This window comes from Apodemus sylvaticus, chromosome 1 (genome assembly GCF_947179515.1).
Source record: "Apodemus sylvaticus chromosome 1, mApoSyl1.1, whole genome shotgun sequence".
Taxonomy (NCBI): domain Eukaryota; kingdom Metazoa; phylum Chordata; class Mammalia; order Rodentia; family Muridae; genus Apodemus; species Apodemus sylvaticus.
The window spans coordinates 54625832-54650987 of record NC_067472.1 but is presented as its reverse complement, the minus strand read 5'-3'; the positions used below and the strand labels follow the sequence as shown (position 1 = coordinate 54650987).

At 47.2% G+C, this 25156-nt stretch overlaps 3 protein-coding genes across 10 annotated transcripts; 2 read left to right on the top strand and 1 right to left on the bottom strand.

Annotated features, from left to right (window-relative positions):
• The first annotated feature begins 3777 nt into the window (after positions 1-3777).
• Bscl2 (BSCL2 lipid droplet biogenesis associated, seipin) lies at positions 3778-15784 on the top strand. Of its 6 annotated transcripts, none has more exons than XM_052190456.1 (12): positions 3778-4191; positions 5871-6085; positions 7372-7688; positions 9126-9207; positions 12376-12519; positions 13357-13491; positions 13622-13719; positions 14742-14883; positions 15008-15074; positions 15257-15325; positions 15426-15506; positions 15581-15784. In XM_052190456.1, the coding sequence occupies exons 2-12, from the start codon at positions 6011-6013 to the stop codon at positions 15700-15702; spliced, it is 1332 nt and encodes a 443-aa protein (XP_052046416.1). In that variant the 5' UTR covers positions 3778-4191; positions 5871-6010; the 3' UTR covers positions 15703-15784. The 6 variants fall into 6 exon arrangements, with proteins under 6 accessions (XP_052046416.1, XP_052046425.1, XP_052046430.1 ...); XM_052190465.1 differs by lacking the exon at positions 3778-4191 and adding an exon at positions 4492-4570; XM_052190449.1 differs by lacking the exons at positions 3778-4191; positions 5871-6085 and adding an exon at positions 6763-6832.
• Positions 4137-5534, bottom strand: Gng3 (G protein subunit gamma 3). 2 transcript variants are annotated; one of them, XM_052190570.1, is made up of 3 exons: positions 5286-5534; positions 4848-4947; positions 4137-4603 (listed from the first exon to the last, which is right to left on the bottom strand). In XM_052190570.1, exons 2-3 carry the CDS (start codon positions 4944-4946, stop codon positions 4475-4477), a joined length of 228 nt encoding a protein of 75 aa, XP_052046530.1. In that variant the 5' UTR covers position 4947; positions 5286-5534; the 3' UTR covers positions 4137-4474. The 2 variants fall into 2 exon arrangements, with proteins under 2 accessions (XP_052046530.1, XP_052046538.1); XM_052190578.1 differs by lacking the exon at positions 5286-5534 and having other exon boundaries at positions 4848-5127.
• Positions 15785-18111: 2327 nt separating the features above from the next.
• Lrrn4cl (LRRN4 C-terminal like) lies at positions 18112-20924 on the top strand. 2 transcript variants are annotated; one of them, XM_052190501.1, is made up of 2 exons: positions 18112-18411; positions 18962-20924. In XM_052190501.1, the coding sequence occupies exons 1-2, from the start codon at positions 18369-18371 to the stop codon at positions 19744-19746; spliced, it is 828 nt and encodes a 275-aa protein (XP_052046461.1). In that variant the 5' UTR covers positions 18112-18368; the 3' UTR covers positions 19747-20924. The 2 variants fall into 2 exon arrangements, with proteins under 2 accessions (XP_052046461.1, XP_052046452.1); XM_052190492.1 differs by having other exon boundaries at positions 18112-18492.
• The last annotated feature ends 4232 nt before the right edge of the window (positions 20925-25156 follow it).

Below are 25156 nucleotides of genomic sequence, written 5' to 3'. Positions count from 1 at the left end.
CCTGTAAAGCATTCTTGGAAGTGGCCAGTAAAAAACTGGGGGAGGGGGGTTCCATTTTTAAAAATGTAACTGTGTCATTGTTTACATATGTAACTCTTACCCTGTTCTCATTACACCATTCTGGCAAAAAATGTAGACACAGTAGTTCCAGTTTTAGAATAAATAACCATTTGGATTGAATTTTCCTATCTCCTGTCGCTGCACTGACTGGAATGATCATGGAGGTGTTTAATAATGTATCTTTTCAAAATAATTTATTTTGAGGCAGAATCTCCTTGTATCCCAGACTGGCCTGGAACTCTTGATTATCATGCTTTAAAACCCAAAATGCTGCATTTATACATGATTGTCACTACATGCATCTTATTTATCCATTTTAAGTTTTGGTGTGTGCACAGAAGTGCACAGGGGTCAAGTGTGCATGCAGAGAATGGGGACATGGGTCAGGTGGTGGTCAGAAGACAGCTTTGTGGAGTCTTTTTCCTATCCTTATACAGGTTCCAAGGACCAGACAGAAATTGCCAAATTTGGCATGAAGTTTATTTTCCTTAGTCTACTTTTCAATGCTTAGTTATCAAGATGCACTAGTTACAGCCTAGGATAGCTTGTGTGTGTGTATAACTGCTGTGCTCTTTTCTCTGCCTTCACTTGGGGACTAGTTATATAGGTATCTGTCTACCTGGTGTGTGCTTATAGTAACATCTTTATTTTTAATTTTATTTATATGTATGAATGTTTTGCCTGCATCTGGGTCTACCACATGTGCAGTTCCTTTGGAGGCTAGAAGAGGGCATTGGATCCCCTGGAACTGGAGTGACCAATGGTTGTTGAGCTTAAATGATGGTGCTAGGGCTGGAGAGATGGTTCAGTGGTTAAGAGCACTGACTGCTCTTTCAGAGGTCCTGAGTTCAATTCCCAGCAACCATATGGTAGCTCACAACCATCTGTAATGGGATCAGATACCCTCTTCTGGTGTGTCTGAACCACACAATAGCATACTCACTTACAATAAATAAATAGCTGGGCAGTGGTGGCACACACTTTTAATCCCAGCATTTGGGAGGCAGAGGCAGGCAGATTTCTGAGTTCGAGACCAGCCTGGTCTACACAGTTAGTTCCAGGGCAGCCAGGGCTACACAGAGAAACCCTGTCTCAAAAAACCAAATAAATAAATATTTTTTAGAAAACGAAAAACAAATACAAAATTTTAAAAAGACCCCCCCCAAAAAAATCCTTTTAAATGGTGGTGCTAGGAACTCTGAATCCTGATCCTCTGCAAGAGCAGCACATGCTCCTAACCAAGCCATCTCCATAAGATTTTGAGCCATTAGAATGGAAAATTTAACTCTTAGGCTCTGCTAAAATAATCAGTTGGATGTTTGATGTCAATGAAAAGTTTGTTTGTGAAATCCATTAAGTATCCATGAAATTTATTACCTAAGAAGAAAAGTCTTGATTTTTCTAATGAATTTGAAAATGAAAGCTACAGAAACATTGTGATAGTAGCACATTGCAGTGCTACTACTGAACAGACAAGGCTTGGTGTCTATGTGCTGCTGCTGGCAGCTACAACTTTTTATTTTATTTTTGTCTTTTGAAACTGGGTATTGGCTATTGTAGCCTAGACTACCATACCAAGCTCAGTAGGACTTTTGAGAGCATGCATATGCCACAGTACATCTGTGAAGATGGAAGGGTGACTTGGGAGTTGGTTCTCTATTCTGCCATTTAAGACTCAGGAATTGAATCCAGTTATTAGGTTTGATGGCAGGAACTTCTACCCACTGAACCATCTTGGGCTCCATTATTGGCATTTTAAAGCTAGAGTTGGAGCTTATCATAATTAATGTTCAGCCTGACATGCTATCACATGCCTTTTGTCCTAACACCAGATATGCCAAATCAGGAGGAATGCTATGAATTCAAAACCAGAATATTCCAGATCTGGTCTACAGAGCAAGACCCTTTTTCAAAAACCAAGAACAGCGGGGTGTAGTGGTGTATGTAATCTGAACACTTGGGAGTTGGAAGCAGGAGAATCAGGAGTTCAGAACCTGTCTCAATCCACTAATGGTCTGTTCCTAAGATTTATATCCGTGAATGTTTTGTCTGCATATATCTCTGTGTACCGTGTTTGTGTCTGATGCATGCAGAGTAAGAAGAGGGCATTGGATCCTCTTGAAGTGGAGTTAAAGGTCAGTTGGAAGCTATCACATGTATCCTGAGAACTAAATCCAAATTCTCTGTAAGAGCAACAGCCAATCCTAAAAACTGAGCCATCTCTTCTAGCCCTACTCTGAAGTAGCTTATACCTTGTCTGTACTAGTTGCTCGTCCTATTTTCTCCTCAACCAGATATTCACACCTAATTTGAGTAGGTATCAAATTGTGTAAGCAAACTAAGATGGCTGTTTTAAGGTAGGGCAAGGGTTAACCTAATAGCACATTTTAAGCATTTTTGGCTTTTTGCCACATCTGAGCTGGTGAGGAGATTAGTGTTACTGCCCTGGTATTTGCCCAACACTGATACAGTAGGAAAAGGGTTTTTAGTCTGTACAGTTTAAGCATATACAAATAGAAAAAAAACATTTATTAGGTATTAGGCGCCTACTGCCTTTTAGACTTAAGCAGGCACAGATTATAACAAGGATTCTTCCTGGAGTTTTCACAAGAAAGAAGGAGCAAAGATTATAAAATACTGAAGGTGTGTGTGGGTGTGCACACGCTCACTCGCACAGGTATACTCCTGTGGAGTCAGAAGAACTGAGTTACCCCCACCATGATGGATGAAACTCATTGGGCCTGCAGTCAGACACCTACCTGTACCTGTTGAGTCATTTGGTTATGACACCCAGGGAATAATCTTCCTAACCAGAAAGATGTGTCACTTGAAACAACTGGGACAGTTAAGTGTGGCCCAGGATCCAAAACATCTATGTGGATTCACTCTTAGAACAAAACTTCTAGGAGGTATCTGGCTCTCCTAAACCTTTGCCAGTTCCTAATCTAGGTGGCATTCACGAGACATGGTTTCCAGTTAGTCGTCATTCTGAACCCTTATGTTCTTCAGTAGTAGGGCAGTGGTGGTGCATACCTTTAATCCCAGCACTTGGGAGGCAGAGGCAGGCGGATTTCTGAGTTCGAGGCCAGCCTGGTCTACTAAGTTCCAGGACAGCCAGAGCTACACAGAGAAACCCTGTCTCAAAAAAAAAAAAATGTTCTTCAGTCACCTTGAGGGGAAAATAAGAGAGCCCCAATTCAACAGAAAACACAAATTTATTACTTATTTAGGTCCCAGGGAGATCAAGGGACAGCGTGCTCCAAGATGGACTGTAACACACCTGTTATTAAATAAAATCCCTCAAAGGGAACCTCTCTCTACTCAGGTGAGATTCTTCTGCAAAACCGACATTGTGCTTCTTGGGCCCCAGTCCTAGTGATAGTTGTTTTAAGTCGGGATTTCACTGTGTAGCCCTGGCTGGCTTGGAACCCCAAGATCCACCTGCCTCTGCCTCCTGCCTCTGGAGTGTTGGCCACCACAATGAACTATGAACCCATGACCTCTTTAGGTGCCTCCCCACCTCCGGCCCCGTGATTGGTCTCCAGAGCATGTCTAGTTCCAGATTCTATAGGACAGAAAACCGGACTCTGACTTGGAGAGGTTAGGGGCAGCCATTTTAAGACCAGAGGATCACGTAAGGGATCGTTCCATATTGGGAACGCTGGGGACCGCCATTTTAAGAGCACCCTTGGCGCGTGCCGCCACGCGGGTACGAACAGGCAGCCGCCATCTTGGACATTGGCTGCAGGCGCCGAGTCGCCCTGTCCCGCCCCACGGCCGCTCAGGCCACCTCCACCCGGGGCTGCTGTCCCTGGGCCCGCGGAAACCCACCCTAGTCGCCATAGCGTAGCTCTCACCGTTTTCGTTGCGCACTCGTGTAAATGCTCGGCGCGCACGCATAAATGCTCCGCAGCTTCTGAACGCTCGTTTTACCAACCCCCCACTGGGGGCGCTCGGGCACCTTATACTTCGCGATCTCCAATATCTAACCGGCTCCAGTGGCCCTGTTCCCTGGATATGGCAAGTGTGTCGACTAAGGATCCTCTTTCCCAAGAACGCTAACAGGCGTTGTCCTCTGAGGCTCTGAATGACTTTATTCTTCAAATGCCTTTAACCTTTTCTTAGCTCCAGGTGAGCACCCGGGCAACCCCCTCTCCATTGCCTGAACGGATGGATCACCGAGGGAAACAGGCAGGATTTTGGCAGTTTAGCGGGGTCCCTTTATAGATACAGTAAAAGGTGCTTGGAGTCAGCCTGAAAGGGTGAGGAAATGGGGTAGACATGGGTAAGGAGGGCCTTGTGCTTCAGATAATATAATCACGGGGTAAGTGGGGGTAGAAATGGACTGCTACAATTTCCAATCTAAGGGCGGGTCTGGGAGGGGGAGATGAGTTCAGGGGAGGTACAGCGCTCTTCAGAGGAGCGCACAGAAGAACTTCTTCTCCCGGAAGGGGTTCTCCGAAGTGGGCACAGGAGTGATGAGGGGATCCTCACAAGCGTGGGCATCACAGTAAGTCATCAGGTCTGCTGCTGCCTTGGACACCTGGAACACAGCCAGGAGGGGAACATTAGCCAGAATGCCTGAAAGGGACTGCAGTTCTCTTTGCCAAATAGACTGTCTTTTTGTTTCTAGTGTCCTTTGAGATAGCCCTCTCCCCCATCTCTCGGGAACAACTTTGCTGCCTCTGAGGTGTCAAGAAAAGAAAAATATTTTTCTGGGGAGGAGGGGTGATTGCAAACCTACAGCTGAGCCCTGTTAGACTGATAGGAGCCAGAGTTGCACCCACCTTTATCCGGCACAAGCTGGCCTCAATCTTAAGCTGTTCCACCATCTTGCGTGCTTGGCCAATACTCATAGTGCTGTTAACAGGGGTCTCCCCTTTCATCCTGGAGTAAAGACAATCAGTACCCTCAGCTGAAACACTCAGCTCTAAAGCAACCACACAACTGCGATTGTGCCCCAATATGTTATTCCCCTAATGTCTCCACTCCAGTGGCCATCCCTTTTTTTTTTTAAAGTAGAGAGAATGAAGATGAAATGTTCTCCTAATCCCTGGGTCCTGGCCATCAAACTATACAAATGACTTAAGTATTTTAAGTCTTTGAGCCAAATATGTTACCAGCAATGAAAGCCGCAGTCAGAAAGAGCCCCACCCTGATGCAATCACATCAGCCACATGTCCCCCTTAAGCCCTGAAGAGGAAAAAAAGCTGCCCTCTACTCACCTGAAGTGACAGCAGCAGCGGCCAGGGATGTAGGGTCAGTGGGGAGGGGGCACCAAACCCTGCCTCAGATAGGTGCCCCACCCTGCCAGGACTTGGAGCTAAAAATATCTGTAGCACTGACAGTTAGTGCAGAGAAGATCACTAGAGACGCTCAGACTGGAGACCCTTGGAGGGGTGGTCTCAGTTTCTGCTGCTTAAGCACTGCCCAGATGGCTGGTACTTGGAGGATGAAGGATGCTAGAAGGAGCTGCTCAGGTTCTGGAGCATACCAACTGCCTGGACAGTGGGGGAGTCTGTCTGCTGTTTGCATCCCCCATGCACACCCTCACGGTTGCTATCTCACTCCCTGTCCCTGCCCATTGTATACGTCCTTAGTCTAAACTACATCCCTCCCCAAAGGACCTGAAGCAGAAGTAGGCTCCCCTCTCAAATGGGGTGGTCTGGGCCTGTGACAGCCCCTGCATTGGAGTCTGTACCCGCTGTGGGAGACCCTGCTCATTTAAAAGTCTGACATCAGCTGGGCTGCTGCCCCCCCAGCCCCCACCCTGACACAGCACTTAGCACCTGAATCTTCATTTCTTTCAGTGACCCTCCATTCTTGAGATCTAGGAAAATGTGACACTCTACAGGTGATCAGCTTCTAGATCACCACTTTCTACCCACAAGTGACGTGAGTGGGGTGATCGGGGGCAGCAGAAGTAACCATCAGGAAGATATCTAAAGAAATGATACATCAAAGAAGAGAAGCTGGGGGGAAAGAGACATGCAGAGACCAGATCAAAAGATCAGACAAAGAGGAGGTAAGGCACGAGAGTTAGTGTAGAATTGTGAACACAGGTAGGTTTCTTGGAGTGGGGAGTAGGGTGGCAAGAGTCGGAATTGGGGAGGTAGGAAATTGATATGAAAATTTTCATGTAATTTGAGTGGATTGCTACTGTTCAAAAAGATGCGCAGTGGCCTTGACTCCTGGAGGATGCCATCTAGAAGATGCCTCCTTCGGAGATGTAGTCTCACGGTTTTTGTAGGGATTTTAAGGTTGATTGCATCGTGTGGGTCACAGAAGGTCAATCACGCAGCATAAAAACTGGAGACTAAAAGGGGTTGAAATGCCGCCACGCTTGACTAGCGGACGGACCGCACCATCTGAGCAACACAGGATTCAGGTTCTGGCAGGGTGCAAGGTTGTCTGAGCTCCAGTCGGACTCCTACAGGCCCAAGGAACTCCACTGAATTTAAAAAAACAAAAACAAAATCCATTTATTTCACACTTCCACTCAATCACACTGAAAAGACGGGTGGTAAAGGTTTGGGCGGAGGGCTGTGATTGAGGCCTGGGAAGGAAAACCAAAGCGTTGGAGATGATAATGGGGCCTTTGGTCACTTTACTAAAGTGTAAGGGGCTTCTGGCAGAGACAGTGGGGAGCAAAGCATTTTACAGGCTCTGCCCTCCATGCAAGGCTCAGCCCCTGCAGGCGATTGACAGATGGGCGGAGCTTCCTCGGCAGCCGGAACTGCCGTCTCTGAGTTGCTTGGGCAGCGAGAGGCTGGTGAGTCCGCCTCGCCGCAGTGGCGAGCGGGTGTCCACTCTACCCCAGGGGTGGGCGCCGCCGCAGCGTCGGCCACAGGATTCTGTGCTGGGGTAGGGGTCACCTCCTCCGTGAGCGAGCACAGGCCCTGGCAGAGGGAAGAAAGCCTTGGGAGGCAATTTTGACTGCTCTAAGGCAGCTGGCTTTGAGCCGGACTGGCAGGTACCTTAGGCAAGTCACTCACCTCTTTGCAAACCTCTGGCATTCTGGATCCATGTCATCTGAGTTTCGAGAGAGATTTAAGGGCCTCGCTCACTGAATGTATCAAGGAAGTTTGTCCCAGGTTCTGGTGACTGAAGGAAGAGTTTCCACTGAGGCAATGGCTGGAAGCGAACTCAGTGGAGGGAGGTGAAGACGTAATTGGAAGAGAAGCGCCTGTGAAGCAATGACTTTGATTTGTTCTGCTGCCTCTAGTTTTCAAAGCCAGTTGAATAAGCTTGTCTCTTTTTTTGTCTCCAGCTACCCTGGAAAATAAACCGTCTTCCCTTCTCTTTCTCTAGGAACCTTCAGCTGCCCTATCCCATGGCCAAGGCTATCGCCCCTGTGGAAGACCAGCCAGGAACTCAAAGCCCGAAGCTGGGGCCAGATCCTCTGCTGTCTCCATCATGGTCAATGACCCCCCAGTCCCCGCCTTACTATGGGCGCAGGAAGTGGGCCATGTCTTGGCAGGCCGTGCCCGCAGGCTGATGCTGCAGTTTGGGGTGCTCTTCTGCACCGTTCTTCTTTTGCTTTGGGTGTCTGTGTTCCTCTACGGCTCTTTCTACTACTCCTACATGCCGACTGTCAGCCACCTCAGCCCCGTGCATTTCCACTACAGGTGAGAAGGCTACCCCATTACAGTAGAAGGATCTTAACTTGAAAGTCCCTTCAAGGACTTCTGGAGTCTCTGTTGACACCCCATAGTGACAGAGGATGGAATCGTATTCTAGTGTGCTATCAGGACTTCTTACCTCCTGAGCCAAGGCTGGAGCAGGTCTGGGCTGGTAGGGCTCTAGGGTTCTAGGTCTACCTCTGCTACTAAATTGTGCTTAAAAAACAAGAAAAAGAGCCGGGTCACATGTGTGCTATCAGTCTCGAGAGGCTGAACTGGGAGAGTGACCATGAGTTCCAGGCCAGCCTGGAATACAGGTTGAGAATTTGTCTCAAAATGGCTGTTTTGTATTGTTTTGTTTTTGTTTTTTTAAAGACTAGAAAAAGAAAATCACTTTTAGACTCAAATAAGGATCAGAATCTGTTCGGTTTAGGTTGCATGAAGTCTTTTGAGCCAATTCAACTGCCATGGGCATCTAAGAATTACCCTGGCTTTTAACACATAAGCTATTAGGAAATACCTCCTTTGACTTTTAGTTTACTGCCACTCACCCCCAATGGTATGTAATCCAAGGCAGTCCTACTTCTTCTTACCTAGCCTCGGAGTTCATAACCATTTTACTCACACTGCCAAAGATTCTGTATGTCTCCCAGCAATAGCTATAAGACTAATCAACATATACAGAAAACACTTTTATGATCATTTGGTTTTAAACCTTTTTTCCCTCTACCCTAAATCCCTAGTCTTGTGCGGTCATTTCTAAGGTAGACCCACATAAACATGGGTCTTTTTTTAATAATTATTTTTGTTTCATGTGCGTTGGTGTTTTGCCTGCCTGTGTGATTGTGTGAAGCTGTCAAATTCCCTGAAACTGGAGTCACGGGCAGTTGTAAGCTGCCACATGGGTACTGGGAATTGAACTCAGGACCTTTGGAAGAGCAGTCAGTGCCCTTAACCAAAGGGCCATCTCTCCAGCCTCAGGGGAACATGAGTCTTACATATATGGGTGTGTGTGTGTGTGTGTGTATATACCCAGGTATGAGCTGTGTATCCATATACTATGTGCAATTTTGCATATAATTTATCTTAAAAAGACATATCCATAGATCCTTTAGGAGGAATTTCTTTTTCCAACAAAGCCTCAGTCCAAAACTGCTGAATCAGACTAGGAGAGGGACCCTGAAACCCACATGCCCTGAGACCTTCAAGGGAGTCTATAGAAACACCTACGAGTCCTTCGGCTCCTCCCATGGGTTCTGTTCTAATGAGGAAGAGAGTGAAAGTCTTATTAGGATCTCCTGACTCTAGTGACCACATTTGTTCTCCATTTCCTGTAATAGAGCAAAGGGATGGGTGAGAGGAGGGGCCCTAGACCAGGTGTGAGGGCAGGTAGGCCGAGCAGGCTGTCACCTCACAAAGTGTTGTTCATCCCTTCTCATTTAGGACAGACTGTGATTCTTCCACTGCCTCGCTCTGCTCTTTTCCTGTTGCCAATGTCTCGCTGGCTAAGAGTGGACGTGATGGGGTGAGTATGAGCTAGACAGCGGCTTCGATTGCTTGGGAACGCTGGGGGTGAGCAGGGATTGAGCCACAGAGATTTAAGAGAAAGGCTCTGAAGCAAACAGAGGTTGAAAAAAAAATCTGGCCGTGCAGTGGTGGTGCTCGCCTTTAATCCTAGCACTTGGGAGGCAGAGGCAGGTGGATTTCTGAGTTCAAGGCTAGCCTAGTCTACAGAGTGAGTTCCAGGACAGCCAGAACTATACAGAGTAAACCCTGTCTTGAAAACAAACAAACAAAACAAATAAACAAAACAAAAACAAAAAGAAAACAAAATGTGGAAATTGGTCCCAGTCACTGTGATACATATCTGTAATGCCAGCATTAGGAGAAAAAAGAGGCAGGAAGATCATTCCAAATCTGATACCAGCTGGGCTGCATAGCCAGACCCTATCTCTCTAGAGGTTCTGATAAAAAAATAGGATTCCAAGCTTAAAATGGCCCTTGATATCAAAAAAATAAAACAAAATAGGACTTTGGGAATTAGTGTCATTTTTATTAAATGAGGTCTGTACTGGCTGGTTTTGTGTGTCAACTTGACACAGGCTGGAGTTATCACAGAGAGAGGAGCCTCCCTGGAGGGAATGCCTCCATGAGATCCAGCTGTAAAGCATTCTCTCAGTTAGTGATCAAGGTGGAGAGCCCAGCCACTTGTGGGTGGTACCATCCCTGGCCTGGTAGTCTTGGGTTCTATAAGAAAGCAAGCTGAACTGGGTGGTGGTGGCGCACGCCTGTAATCCCAGCACTCTGGGAGGCAGAGGCAGGTGGATTTCTGAGTTCAAGGACAGCCTGGTCTACAGAGTGAGTTCCAGGACAGCCAGGGCTACACAGAGAAGCCCTGTCTCAAAAAAACCAAATCCAAAAAAGCCAAAAAAAAAAAAAAAAAAAAAAAAAAAAACTTAAAAAAAAAAAAGAAAGAGAGCAGGCTGAGCAAGCCAGGGGAAGCAAGCCGGTAAGAAGCATCCCCCCATGACCTTTGCATCAGCTCCTGCCTCCTGACCTGCTTGAGTTCCAGTCCTGACTTCCTTTAGTGATAAACAGCGATGTGGACATGTAAGCTGGATAAACCCTTTCCTCCCCAACTTGCTTCTTGGTCATGATGTTTATGCAGGAATAGAAACCCTGACTAAGACAAGGTCTTTTTAGTTATCAGTCTTAACTTGAACATTATTTTGTTTTAAGTGATGCTTAAGAAGAAACTGACAAAAAAAAAAAAAGAAAAAAAAGAAGAAACTGACTTTACAGTAGAACATCAACTCTAGCACAATGGCACACATCTATACTCATGATACTTAACAGAAGGATGCTGACCAGGCTGGCCTCCCATCTTGAGATCCACCTGCCTTTGACTTCTGAGTGTTGGAACTAAATGTGTGTGCCACCATCACCCTAGGGAGGATATCTTGAGTTTAGGAGTTTAAGAGCATCCTGGGTAGGTAAATTCCAGGCCTCTCATAAAAAAAAAAAAAAAAAAAAAAAAAAAAAAAAAAGAGCTTGGGAGGAGGTAGAGGCAGAAAGGTTAGCCTGAACTATTTGAAACGCAAATAAAAAGTAGTTAACCTCAAAGCTGTGATCACTTTGTCTCAGCCTCCCATGTACTGGGATTAAAGACCAACAGTCCCATTCCAAGCTGAAGTGCGTAACCTCAAACTTCCTACGTGCTGGGATTGTTAGTAAATATGTACCACCATGCCAGGCCTGGACTTACTTTTTTCTTTTTTCTTCTTCTTCTTCCCTCCACTCCCACCCCCCCAGACAGGGTTTCTCTGTATAGCCCTGGCTGTCCTAGAACTCATTCTGTAGACCAGGCTGGCCTCAAACTCAGAAATCCGCCTGCCTCTGCCTCCCAGAGTGCTGGGATTACAGGCATGTGCCACCACTGCCTGGCACTCTCCAGACCCTCTTAACAGGTTTATTAAGTTGAAATGTATATAATATACAGTTTACCTCTTAAGGTATACAGTTATATCATTCGATGTATTTATCTGGGACAGAGTTTCACTATGTAGCCTTGGCAGGCCTGGGACTTGCCATTTAAACCAGGCTGGCCTTGAATTCCCTTTGGCCTCCTGAGTGCGGATTAAAAGCATGCACTGCCTCCCTGGCAGCTCTATCACTTCTAATCAGTTCAGTGTTGCACACACACTGATACAAATAGACCAACTTATTTTTTTTTTATTAATAAGAACTCTGCCTTTAAAAATTAAGCAAGACCAAGATAACAAGATGATCTGCCACTACAGTGCTTGTGCAAGAGCTGACTAGGGAGGCAGAGCACCACTTGCTTAATTAGCCAGTGAGGCAGACTAGGCCCAGGGGGACAGCTCCAGCCGCACACAGGCCTGAATCACAGATGGCCCAGTTGGCAATGTGGCTGTTCACTTTTGGAAAAGAAATGCCACAGGGCTCTTCCCGTAACTGTAGTAGTCCAAGTCCTAAGAACTCACAGGGTGTATGTGGTGATGCGTGCCCAAAATGTCAGCATCAGAGGCTGAGGCAAGAGAAGTTCCATGCCCAAAATGTCAGCATCAGAGACTGAGGCTTTACAGTAAATGCTTGGCTAGCCAGAGATACACTCAAGACCCACGATTCCCCACCTGACAGCCCCTAGCCCCAAATAAAATCAAACTAGCAAATAAAGGTCAGAAAAGTCCAATGACCAGGAGGGGGCAGCATCGAGTCATGATTAAACAATGGGAAGGCCAAGGGATTTTGTTGAGTACTTAAAGCAGAGATGGTACACTTTGGTGTTTTTGGTTTTGTTTGTTTGTCTGTTTTTTGGATTTGGTTTTTTTTCGAGACAGGGTTTCTCTGTATAGCCCTGGCTGTCCTGGAACTCACTCTGTAGACCAGGCTGGCATCGAACTCAGAAATCCGCCTGCCTCTGCCTCCCAGAGTGCTGGGATTACAGGTGTGCACTACCACCGCCTGGCTGAGATGGTACACTTGGAAAAAACATAGATTAAGACATACCAGGCATGGTGGCACACGGCTTTAATCACAGCACTGGGTAGGCAGGTAGACAAGCAACTCTCTGAATTTGAGGCCAGTCTGGTCTACAGAGTGAGTGAGTTCTAGGCCAATCTCAAAACACCACAAAATTTTTTTTTAACAAGATGTATGTTACCTTGGGCAGGTACTGATGTATGGACAGCCATATCGAGTCACCTTAGAACTTGAACTGCCCGAATCACCTGTGAATCAAGACTTGGGCATGTTCTTAGTCACTGTTTCATGTTATACCAGAGGTGGCCGAATCATCTCCACTTCTTCACGCTCAGTGAGTGTTTATGGACTATCTAGGAATTTGCAGACAATGATGGGAGAATCAGAATATCTGGCTAGTGTTTCAAGAGAAGACCACCTTGACTCTGAGCTCAGACCTAAACCAGAATAAGTGAAGAATCTGCTTAATAAACTTAGCATTTGCCAAACACCTAGTATCCTATGGCATGCCCAACTTTGGAGTAAATAATACAGCTATTCTTTTTTTTTAAATTATTCATGTATGTATATGAGTACACTGTAGCTGTCTTCAGACACACCAGAAGAGGGCATCAAATCCCATTACAGATGGTTGTGAGCCACCATGTGGTTGCTGGGAATTGAACTCAGGACCCCTGGAAGAGCAGGCAGTGCTCTTAACTGCTAAGCCAGCTCAATACAGCTGTTCTTAAAACAAGCAGACACCAGAAACATATAAGCTTTGAGATAACTGGCTTAATTCCTAGAGTTTTAGACTAACTTGTTCCTAACAAAACTAAGAAGAAATGCAGGGTTCTTATTAGCATGTGGTGAACAGTCGTTCAACACTGGGCCCCACTGTTAAACTGTCAACAGAGCCACTACATTTGAGGAAAGCTTTAGGTGGGATATTGGGACCAGATGCCAGCCCAGAAGGGAGGTAATCTTTGAGAGGGTCTTTCTCTGTAATAACATTAGAAACTGAGGTCAGGTGGTAGGGCGGTTCCTGAGCAGGCGGGAAGCTTGGGTGGGTGGTGACTGGGAGTTGGAGAGAGACTGTAAAGGGACAGGAAGCCTGGGGTGAGCTTATTGCTCAAGCGTGAGGCAGATGGAGCCAGCACGTGTCACCATTGTGTCCTCTTGGCCCTGTCAGGTGATGCTGCATTACCGCTCCCAGCTGCTCCAGATACTTGACACGCTGGTGTTCTCCAGCCTCCTGCTGTTTGGCTTCACTGAACAGAAGCAGCTCCTGGAAGTAGAACTCTACTCTGACTATAGGGAGAATTCGGTAAGTGGGGTGACAGAGTTAGGCGACAACTCCTCAGCTGGCCCATGATTGTACCAGAGGCAATCAACTGCAAGAGCCACAAAGACAGGAAGTGAACCTCAGACTGACTGCTCTCGCCCCTCCCCTGCAGTATGTGCCAACAACTGGAGCCATTATTGAGGTCCAGAGCAAGCGTATCCAGATGTATGGGGCTCACCTCCGCATCCACGCCCACTTCACTGGGCTCAGGTAAAACACCGAGGAACGAGTCCCCGACAGCTTCCCTATGACCTGCCCTAAAATGAAGAGAGTCCCAGGCAGAGGTGACCAGCAGCAGTCCCATCAGTTTACAAAGGCCAGAGGTGGTCCTCCCTGGCTTCCCTATGCTTATCAGCTTTCAAGAGAGCTTCTTAAAAATCCCATGTGAGGGGGCTGGAGAGATGGCTCAGAGGTTAAGAGCACCCCCAAAACTAGTTCCAGGGAATCTCATTTATTCTTCTGGTATCTGGAGACACCAGGCATTCATGTGAAATATGTATTTTGTTTGTTTGTTTGTTTGTTTGTTTGGGTTTTGGGGGGTTTTGGGGGGGTTGTTTTTTTCGAGACAGGGTTTCTCTGTGTAGCCCTGGCTGTCCTGGAACTCACTCTGTAGACCAAGCTGGCCTCTAACTTAGAAATCCACCTGCCTCTGCCTCCCAGAGTGCTGGGATTACAGGCGTGCGCCACCACCGCCGGCTGAAATATGTATTTTAACAGGCATTTTTAAATATCCCATAGAGAGATGACAGACCCTTTCATTCCAGCACTGGAGGGACCTAAGCCAAGAAATATTGACTACAAAACAGGAGTTACAGCATATATAATGAAGGGGGGGTATCAGATGAGCCAAGTGTAGCCCCCTGCATGTAGCCCCTGGTACTCAGACAACATAGTGAGATGGACACACACACCCCCACTCTGCCCCAGTAAAATCTCCGTGTAAGCCACTGCCTGGCTCCACTGGCTGATAAAGTGTTGGAGTGACCAGGGAAGGTACAGTTGAAGCCATTGTAATGCTGTGGCCTTGTGATTCTGAGACTGCCTGAAAGCCTTGGCCTTTATTAGAACCTGGTGCAGGATGGTCTGGAACCTGGGCTGGGAGTGGGTGCCACAGGGGCAGCGGGCAATTGCAGCCATACTCACACAAGCCGTCTACAGATGTTTTTGGAGCGATAGAGGCTACTGTTATCTAGTAACTGCTGTTCCCTTCCTGACCCTATTTCCCACCTCAGGTACCTGCTGTACAACTTCCCCATGACCTGTGCCTTCGTGGGCGTGGCCAGCAACTTCACCTTCCTCAGCGTCATCGTGCTCTTCAGCTACATGCAATGGGTGTGGGGTGCTGTCTGGCCCCGGCACCGCTTCTCTTTGCAGGTCTCAAGGGGCAAAGGCCCCGTTTTTCTTCCCTTGGTGATGACGGGCATGTTAGGGATAGAGGGCATGATTCCCGCAGAGGGGAGGAGTCAGGCTTCACTGCTCAGTGGTTCCTGCCCCACAGGTTAATATCCGACAACGGGATAACTCACGCAATGGGGCCCAGCGTCGGATCTCTCGCCAGCAGCCAGGTAAGCTGTTGTTGACAGTACCGAGGGATAGGCCGGCTAGAGTAGAGGCTCTGCCTGCCTCCACGCTGAAGCATGTGGTACTCTGGAACTGAGGATGCAAGGAGAGGGTGGAAGAGGTGGAGTTGGCACTGCAAGCCAAAGAGAACCACTGACCGTAGCTGTCCTGTTTGTGGAACCTGAAGGTCAGGAATCTACCCAGCGGTCAGATGTGACAGAGGATGGTGAGAGCCCTGAAGATCCCTCAGGAGCAGGTATGAGTCGGTTCCTCTTCCTCACTCCTCAGCCCCAGCACTCGCCTTCAGTGCCTGGGTCTCACCTTCTGCCACACCTCTGTTCTCCTTTTGGCTAAAGAGGGCCAACAGTCTGAGGAAGAGAAACCAGAGAAGCAGCCCCTGAATGGAGAAGAGGAGCAAGAGCCAGAGGCCAGTGATGGTGAGGGCGCTGTGTAAGGGGTGGGATGTGGAGGGGGTGCCAGCCACCCCTGTAACCTGTCTCCTCTGCTTCAGGCTCCTGGGAAGACGCAGCTTTGCTGACAGAGGCCAACCTGCCTGCCTCTGCCTCAACCTCTGCCCTCGCCCCTGAGACCCTTGGCAGCCTCAGGCAGCGCCCGACCTGCTCCAGTTCCTGAACAGAAGAGTGGCTTCCTCACATTCCAGCACCTCCCACAGGGTGCCTTCTCCCGGGCTCCCTTAATAAACTATTTTGTGCCAGCTGCTTGTATGGTCTTCAGAGGAGAAGTGTGAGAGTCAGTTCTCTCCTTCCACCACTGTATGGAGGCAAACTTGGATCATGGAAGATCTTGGTTTTTTTATGTATCTTTGTATGAACCTACATAAGTGTATGCATGTATATATAATCACATTTGTGCAAAAGCCTATAAGGTCAGAAGAGGGTAGATGCCCTGGGGCTGGAGTTATAGAGAATTGTGAGCTACCATATTGGTGCTGGGAACCAAAACTATAGCTGCTGTAAGACCAGGAAGCTCTCTCAACCACTGGGGCATCATTCCAGCCCTGGGTATCAGTTTTTATTATTTGTTGTTATTTATGTGTATGTGCGTGGTTCTCTGTATGTATGGACATCTGTGTTGCTAAGTCAGAGGCAGAAGATGATATCAGATCCCCTGGAGCTGGAGTTACAGGTGGCGAGCCTCCCCACATGAGTGCTGGGATCTGAACTGTACTCTGCAAGGACAGCCAGCAAGCACTCAACTACTCAAACCCCAGCACCCAGTGTGTTCCCGTTTTAAATATTTTATTTTTAATTCTATGCATGGATGTGCATGTGAGTTTGGGTACCACTGGAGGCTGGAAGAGGGCATCTAATCCCGCTGGAACTGCAGACATGTGGCTGTGAATGAGCCTCTGTGATAAAGCACCACAACCAAAACACAAGTTGGGGAAGAAAGGGTTTATTTGGTTTACACTTCCATATTGCTGCTCATCAAAGGAAATTAGGACAGGAACTCAAACAGCAGTAACTCAGAGGCAGGAACTGATGCAGAGGCCATGGAGGGGTGCTGTCTACTGGCCTGCTCCACCTAGCTTGCTCAGCCTGCATGCTTATAGAACCAAAGATGACCAGCCCAGGGATGACCCCCATCACCGATGGGCTGGGCCCTCCGCCATCAATAACTAAGAAAATGCCTTAGATGTTATGGAGGCATTTTCTTATAACTAGTTTGTGTGACAATTTGACATAAAACCAGCCAGACAGCCACCATGTAGTGCTAAGAATTGAAATTACATTTTTCTGAAAGACCAGCCAATGTTCTTACTACTGAGCCATCTCTCTAGCCCTGTATGGCTTTCTTAAAAAGGATAGTGTAAGAGCATTACACATTACAAGGAGATTTAAAATTGACACAAATTATTTAGTCTATGATCTAATGTCCCCATTTTCTTGTAAGTCAGGAATTGAACACCTATTCCTGCTGCTCAGCTGAGACAGGAATGTTCTTTGAGCCCAAGTATTCGAGTGTATTAGTCAGGGCTCTCTAGAGTCACAGAACGTATGCGTAGTCTCTGTATAGTAAGGGAATTTGTTGATGACTTACAGTCTGTAGTCCAACTCCCAACAATGGTCAGCAGCAGCTGTGAATGGAAATCCAAGGGTCTAGCTGTTGCTCAGTCCCACAAGGCAAGCAGGAGAAGAGAGAGTGAATCTTCCAATGTTCTTGCAGAAGGTGTGGCCCAAATTAAAGGTGTGTGCCACCACGCCTGGATCTGGGACTTGTCCCAGATGACCTCGAACTCAGAGATCTCCCTGCCTTAATCTTCTGGGCTTCATAGCCACTATGCCTCAAGATCTCCAAGCCAAGATCCAGGTCAGAAACTTGTATCTCCCAGCCGCCAGATTAGGATCACAGGCGAGCCTTCCAATTCTAGATTGTAGTTCATTCCAGACATAGTCAAGTTGACAACCAGGAATAGCCACCACATCAAGGTTGATTTAGACAATTACTTTGTTTTCTTCCTTTTTTATTATTAAGTTTTAAACATTCTTAGAGGCTGGCCTCAAACTTTTAGCAACTCTCCTGCCACAGATTCCAAGTACTGAATTACAAGCTTGCACCCCACCACCCAGTGTTATGACTTTGGCTTATTTTCTGAGACAGCGCTCACTGTGTTAAGCAGGCTGTTTCCTAGTGATCCTGCCTCAGCCTCCCTAGTGCTAAAAAATTCAGTGTTGCTCTTCCCATCCATAACCTAGGGAAGAAGCCCTAGCCTGGCCAGTAAGAGGCATCCTGCTCCAGCATGTGATTCTCATCTCCCTCAGGGGAGGGGGACAGGGAGGGCGGGTCCGGAGAGCATCATTCTGGACTTTACACCCCTCCCTTCTCTGTCCGTTGGGAGGCAGAAGACAGGAAATGACTGCCATGAATGTGGAAGGATTTTTACCAAAACAGCTTTTTGTAATTTAGGCCCCAAGCCATCCACAGATGTTTTCCTGTCTGATACCAGCCAGGTGCCCTCCCTCCTCCAGTAATACTCCTCTCCCCATCCTCTCACATGACTCCAGCCTTTGAATTCTCAGTTCTGGGCTGCTTTCCACAGTTCATTCCTCTGTCAGAACCCAGGCATCCTGGCCTCCAGCTGAAACCGCTGCCTGTGGCTCCCCCCATCCTTGGCCCCGTGACTCAGTCCCTCTGAGGGAACCAGCCCTCTTCTTGGCACATGGGGGCTAGGTGGTGACATCAGAGTTGAGGAGTATAAAAGTTCTCAGCCAAAATAGAATTGAAGATACAACCTGACAGTGGCCTGTAACAGGGACCTCTCTGCCTGACATCCACGGATGTCTGGGGGCATATGCTCACTGTGTCAAGGCCTGCCCACTGGTGAGAGGCTGCTGTGGGTCTTGGGAAGAGGGTGGACAGAGAGAAGTCTGAATTGCTTGAACAGGATCTGTACAAATGCAGGTAGGGAGTGTCCCCGCCACCCTTTCTTCCTCCTTCTCTCCTGCCTTCTTTCTGGATTTTGTAAATCTTACTAAGCATTGCTCTGCATTGGTTATTTCTCCGGTGGCTGCGGACTCAGTCCACCTTGCTTCCCTGAATTGAATCAATCCGTTCCTCGTCCTCTTTCCCCAGCACTTCTGTTTATCCATTAGATGCCTGCTTCTAGCACTCTGCACAGTGCTTCCCAAACATCTCTCTCTCTCTCTTGTGGGGCTGTATTTCATTATTTTTTATCCCAAATGAAGCAGTCATTTGTGAAGTTAATAATCCTAGTGATTTGGAGGTGTAGACAGAGTTGAAGGATAGCCTTAGACCAGCCAAGCCAAAAGCCCAGAACAGTGGTTTCTAAAGCCAGTTGACAATGACTGCATGCCTCAGTACTCCTTTTTTCCTTTGCCAGTCTTGATCCTATGCTGTTGTTTTCACACAGGTCTTGTCCTGGAAGGCAGGGCTCACAGCATTTACCCATTCACTCCTTCTCTTCCGGACTCCATGTTGGGCTCTCTTTCCCTTCTGTGGCTGGCAGCCATGACCACCTCCTTGGTTTCCCAAGCTCAGATCTTGACCCTGGAAGACTACCAGGAAGGGGAAGAGGATGATGTGGCAGTAGCTACACCTGCCTTAGCTGTCCGTTGCGACTATGACCGTTGCCGCCACCTGCAGGTGTCCTGCCAGGAGTTGCAGAAGGCTGGGCCGGTAGCCTGCCTGTGCCCAGGGCTCTCCAGGGAAGATCAGCAGCCAGAGCCTCCTCGCCTGGGAGAAGTGCGAATAGTGGCCGAAGAAGGCTACGCAGTGGTTCACTGGTGCGCTCCCTTCTCTCCCGTCAGCCACTACTGGCTTCTGCTTTGGGAAAGCAACGGGGCTCCACAGAAGAGTGCCCCGCTCAATGCTACAGTTCGAAGAGCAGAGCTGAAGGGACTGAAGCCTGGGGTTACTTATGTCCTTTGTGTGGTGGCTGCTAATGACGCAGGTGAGAGCAATGTTCCTGGGGCAGATGTCGAGGGTCCTGAGAACTGGACTGGCCCTTCCTTTGGGCCCTGTCGCAAGTTTATTATGCCGCCTAAGCCTGTTACCCTGGTCCACGCAGCTGTGGGAGTAGGCACCGCCTTAGCTCTGCTGAGCTGTGCCGCCCTGGTCTGGCATTTCTTCCTTCGTGAGCGGTGGGGCTGCCCCCGACGACGTCAAGGTATTGCCCAACCTTCAGAAGCTCTCTGATGGAAGTCCCATCCACTACAAACAACCCTGGTGCAGTCCAGCCTCATCTGGAGAGCCCAACCACTCCCAGGAGGAGTGTGGGGCTTGCTGCCACCTGGCACCAGAGGTACAGCCAAGCTAGAGCAGAAGCCCAGGCAATTACCTCAGAACTGAGGGCTTGTTTAGTCCCTAATTGGTCACTCACTATGTTCCTTCCCTGCTGGGGGTTAGAAAAAGTAGCATTTATTCCTTAGAGGTCAGATGAAAATGATTTAAGCTTTATGGGTTTGAGGGGGTAAAAATTACAGACATTATCTAAGTACTTACATATAGCCAGGTAAAATGGAGCTATTCAAGGCCAGGCACTGTGGTTTACAGTTTTAATCTCCACGCCCTGGAGGCAGTGGCAGGCAGATTCTTGAGTTTCCAAAGCAGCCTGATCTACATAGAAAAATCCCAGGCCAACACAGATAATATAGTGAGACCCTGTCTCAAAAAGAATAAAACAAAACCAAAACCAACAAAATGAGGGGCAGGAAAGAGAGACTGTTAAGCAGTTAAGAGCACTAGCTATTTTTCCAGAGGACCAGAGTTTTATTCCCAACATCCACATGGTAACTCACAGCCATCTGTAATTCCATTTCCAGGAGATGAAATGTCTGCTTCTGACCTCTGCCAGCACCAGGCACTCACATACATACATACATACCTACATACATACATACATACATACACACACAGACAAAACACTCATACATATAAAATAAAAATTAATTTGAAATGTAGCTATTTAAAAATGTAAACTGTTCGTAGCTCATAGGCCTCTCATGGCCTGTTGGCTGGGCTTTGCCAACACCTGTTATACTCAAAAGGACTCTGCAACTGTGGGTGGCATCTATACAGATTCTGAGAATAAGCTTCTGCAGGGTGGGTATCGAGACTGGAGCTGTGTCCTTCTGCTACCTATTGTTCCGTTACTAAGGATGGCCCTGCTCAGAGTCCACCTGTGTCTATGGAAGCTGAGCATGAAAAATCGGCCTGGGTTGGAGGAGACAGGAGGCCCAAGCTTCTGTCTACACAAGTTAGTGAGTTCATTTATTACTAAGAGTTTATACCAATGACTCCCCACAATTTCGTGTAATTGTTTTTCCACTGTATTAACATAATATAACATTATAACTAAAATCATTATATTTTCAGTTTCATGATCCTGTTTAATTCCACATATATATTTTCATCACTTCTTAGCCTTTTGGCCAAGATGGAAGGTATGCCTATTTTTCAAAGCAATATATACATACTTTCATGTTGTGTTTGTTTGAGACAGATTCACTGTATAGCCCTTTCTAGCCCCAAACTCCCTATGTAGAGCCAGTTGGCTTAAACCTCACGAAGCCTGCCTCCGCTTCCTGAGCGCTGAGATTAAAGGTGTGTGCCACCACCTGGGCTGTTCTGGGGTCTGGCTGTTTGGAGACAAAGCTATTATTACCCAAGTTCTAAGTAAATTAATAAGGGAACCTAGGGAAAAAATTAAAAGCCACTCCTGACGCCATATGTAATGGTACACACACTTTAGTCTCAGCACTTTGGAGGCAGAGGCAGGAGGATCTCTGTGAATTGGTGAAAAGCCTGGGCTGCATAGAGTTCCAGGCCAAGTAGGACTGGCTGCCCCGTGAAGCCTTGTCACAGAGTCGGTGACTTGCTCTCAGGTTTTCTTTTTCCGTTAGTCTCATTGAAAGTATCATTGTGGTGGTGGCGGTGGTGGCGGTGGCGGTGGTACAGCCCTTAATCACAGCATCTGGGAGGCAGAGGCAAGCAGGAAGGTCTCTGCTCTGGAGGCCAGCCTGGTCTACAGAGTGAGTTCCAGGACAGCAGAGCTACACAGAAAAACCTTGTCTCAATGGATAGATAGATAGGAAAAAGGAAAAGAAAAGGAAAAAAGAAAAAAAATCATTGCTTACCTTTTAATTTTATTTATTTATTTTTATTTTTATTTTATTTTATTTTTTGAGACAGGGTTTCTCTGTGTAGCCCTGGCTGTCCTGGAACTCACTCTGTAGACCAGGCTGGCCTGGAACTCAGAAATCAGCCTGCCTCTGCCTCCCAAGTGCTGGGATTAAAGGCATGCACTGCCACCACCCAGCCACCTTTTAAATGTAATGCACACTAAAACTAGTACTGCGCTATTTTCTTTTTATTTTTATCTATTTATTTATTTATTTTTTGGTGTTTTTGAGACAGGGTTTCTCTGTATAGCCCTGGCTGTCCTGGAACTCACTCTGTAGACCAGGCTGGCCTCAAACTCAGAAATCCGCCTGCCTCTGCCTCCCAGAGTGCTGGGATTACAGGCGTGCGCCACCACCGCCTGGCCCACTGCGCTATTTTCAAACCTCAATCAGGCTCTTCTCAAGTGCCCTCAGCACCATGAGTGTGGGTGGCAGTGTGGGACTCACCTAAAACACCACCAAGCAGCCCACGCAGGTTCCAGTATACATGTTAGTGCAAGCAGGATTCACATGGTTTAGTTTAGCCCTGCTTTCTCTCCCAGGCTTTGCCTTAGCTACTTTGTGAGCATTTTGGAAGAATGAGAAAATAGCTCTATCATCTTTAATTAGAAAGAGCGTGCATTCCCAGCTGAGTATGCTGGCTACACAGTTAATTAAGAAAACTTGCACTGTTACAAGTTATATATGGAATGTACTGAGAATTTTGGTTTCTTTAGAAACACAGTTATGTTATGGGAATATGTTTTTGTTTTAACCCCAGGTGTGGGATATGGGGCTGCTTCAGATTGTCCACAGCGGCCAGCTATAATTTTTCTCGTTCTCTGGCAGAGCATAATTCTACCAGCTGAATATTCTGGGGACTTTTGATAGGGTATAAAAATGCCAGAGCCCCAGCTGGGCGTGGTGGCGCACACCTGTAATCCCAGCACTCTGGGAGGCAGAGGCAGGCGGATTTCTGAGTTCGAGGCCAGCCTGGTCTACAGAGTGAGTTCCAGGACAGCCAGGGCTATACAGAGAAACCCTGTCTCGAAGAAAAAAAAAATGCCAGAGCCCCAAGAGGTTGCAGGGGCCACTGCTGCCCCTGCTGCTGCCCCCCACCCTGCTCCCTCCACTGCTCCCCCCTGCTGCCCCCGCTGCCCCCCCCCCACTGCTGCTCCCGCTGCTCCCCCACTGCTGCCCCTGCTGCCGCTGTTGGTTCCTGCTGTAGCTTTTGCTGTTTGCTGGATTGGTAATTGGAGATGCCCTGAAGATTGGACTTGTCACAAGGAACTTGATGCCCCTCATCAGCAGGAAGTAGTCTAGAGAGATCTATGCCTCTTTTTTCCCCCTAACCTTTCTTGTCTACCTAGTGTTGGGGGGTTGGAAGGGATTAGGGTTCAATAAGGGTGGCAGATAAAAGAACCCATGGTAGCCAAAAAGTATAGTTATGGTTATAAGTGGCGCCAGATGTAGGGGTTGGCGGAAGGGAAATGTGATTTCCCCTCCCCCACTGCTTTGCTCCCAGAGGGGATTTTCTATTTCTTTTTTCTCTTCTTCTTCCTCCTCCTCCTTCTCCTCTTCCTCTTCTTCCTCCTCCTCCTCCTCCTTCAAGTCCTGTCTCAAAACTCAAAAAAAGTTGGGAAAATGGCTGAGCAGTTTGAAAAGTTGTGAATGGAAATGAAGGAATAAAAACGGATGAAATGGGAAACCAGGAGGGTCACTCTATAGCTATACTCTCATTTCTGAAACGGTTACAGAATTGATCGTGCACCGGCAGGTTACAGGTGGAGGTAGAAGCACCTGGGCAGTGAGTAGTGCCAGAAAAGGTAGAAGTGAAAGGTTCGGATCTGGTGGCTGAGAGTGGGAGCTTCCAGCCTGATCTGAGAGAAAGGGTCAATATTGAGCTGCCAGAGGAGGGGCCTGGTATTACAATCTCACCGTCAGTTTCCCCAGTACATTGTACAGCACAGGACTGCTAATGGTGCTGATCATGATGAGATAATGTGGAATCCTATAGAAATGATAGATCTGAGGGATTTTTTTTCCGAGACAGGGTTTCTCTGTGTAGCCCTGGCTGTCCTGGAACTCACTCTGTACACCAGGCTGGCCTTGAACTCAGAAATCTACCTGCCTCTGCCTCCCAGAGTGCTGGGATTACAGGCGTGGCCACCACCGCGGCACAGCTTCTTTTTAATAACCAAATTTTTCAGCAGTTAAGCACCGAGCATTTTGATATCTGTGACCTCTAGCTATAGATTGTCCTATGATATTGACATGATGCTTGTGAGAGCCAGTATCAGTTGGGTCTCTGATCCACTGGTCCACTGGCACTGTCCAAGCCTTTAACCGTCTAATAACTCTTTTACATTTGGTATTCGCATTGTCAGACACCAATGTCTCTATTAATACCTCACAATCAATATTTCTATTAAGGTCTCACATCAGGGTCTGATATGGCTTTGTTTTCTGCTGAAACCAATCTTTGCAAGAAATCTGTGAAGGCTTTTCCAGAACCTTGTGGGATCTCAGTGAATGAGGTGGATTTCCCAGGCTCCTCATCTTCATCCCAAGCTCATCGTTCCCTAACAGCATCATCAACCTGAGTCTGTTGGGGACACCCAGGGCTACACAGAGAAACCCTATCTCAAAAACAAAAACGAAAGCGGATTTCTGAGTTCAAGGCCAGCCTGGTCTACAGAGCGAGTTCCAGGATAGCCAGGATACAGTGTACATATAATAAATAAATAATTCTTTTTTTTAAAGATTTATTTATTATTATATGTTAGTACACTGTAGCTGTCTTTTAGACACATCAGACAAAAGAGGGCATCAGATCTCATTACAGATGGTCATGAGCCACCACATGGTTGCTGGGAATTGAACTCAGAACCTTCAGAAGAGCAGTCAGTGCTCTTAACTGCTGAGCCATATCTCTAGCCCTCAATAAATAATTCTTTAAAAAGAAGAAGATGGGGGCTGGAGAGATGGCTTAGAGGCGAAGAGCACCGACTGTTCTTCCAAAGGTCATGAGTTCAAATCCCAGCACCCACATGGTGGCTCACAACCATCCGTAAAGAGATCTATGCCCTCTTCTGGTGTCTGAAGACAGCTACAGTGTACTTACATATAATAAATAAATAAATCTTTTAAAAAGAAGAAGAAGAAGATGGAGAAGGAGGAAGAGGAGAAGAAGAAGAAGAAAAGAAGAAGAAGAAGAAGAAGAAGAAGAAGAAGAAGAAGAAGAAGAAGGAGGAGGAGGAGGAGGAGGAGGAGGAGGAGGAGGAGGAGGAGGAGGAGGAGAAGAAGAAGAAGAAGAAGTAGTTGTGACCTGACCAAGCTGCTAAAGGTCTTAGATCTAAAATGATGGTGCATTAACTGTGAGAAATATGGTACTTACCAAGCCAGATCTCAGCATGTTAGATGTGTTAACTGTGAGGAATATGGTA

Coding starts and splice junctions, on each gene's coding strand:
- Lrrn4cl (XM_052190492.1), top strand. CDS start 18,369: ATGTCTGGGGGCATATGCTCACTGTGTCAAGGCCTGCCCACTGGTGAG. Junction 18,493..18,961: donor CAGGATCTGTACAAATGCAG/GTAGGGAGTGTC, acceptor GTTTTCACACAG/GTCTTGTCCTGGAAGGCAGG.
- Gng3 (XM_052190570.1), bottom strand. CDS start 4,946: ATGAAAGGGGAGACCCCTGTTAACAGCACTATGAGTATTGGCCAAGCA. Junction 4,604..4,847: donor CCAGCTTGTGCCGGATAAAG/GTGGGTGCAACT, acceptor GCTGTGTTCCAG/GTGTCCAAGGCAGCAGCAGA.
- Bscl2 (XM_052190456.1), top strand. CDS start 6,011: ATGATACATCAAAGAAGAGAAGCTGGGGGGAAAGAGACATGCAGAGAC. Junction 9,208..12,375: donor CTAAGAGTGGACGTGATGGG/GTGAGTATGAGC, acceptor TACCTTGGGCAG/GTACTGATGTATGGACAGCC. Junction 13,720..14,741: donor GCCCACTTCACTGGGCTCAG/GTAAAACACCGA, acceptor TTCCCACCTCAG/GTACCTGCTGTACAACTTCC.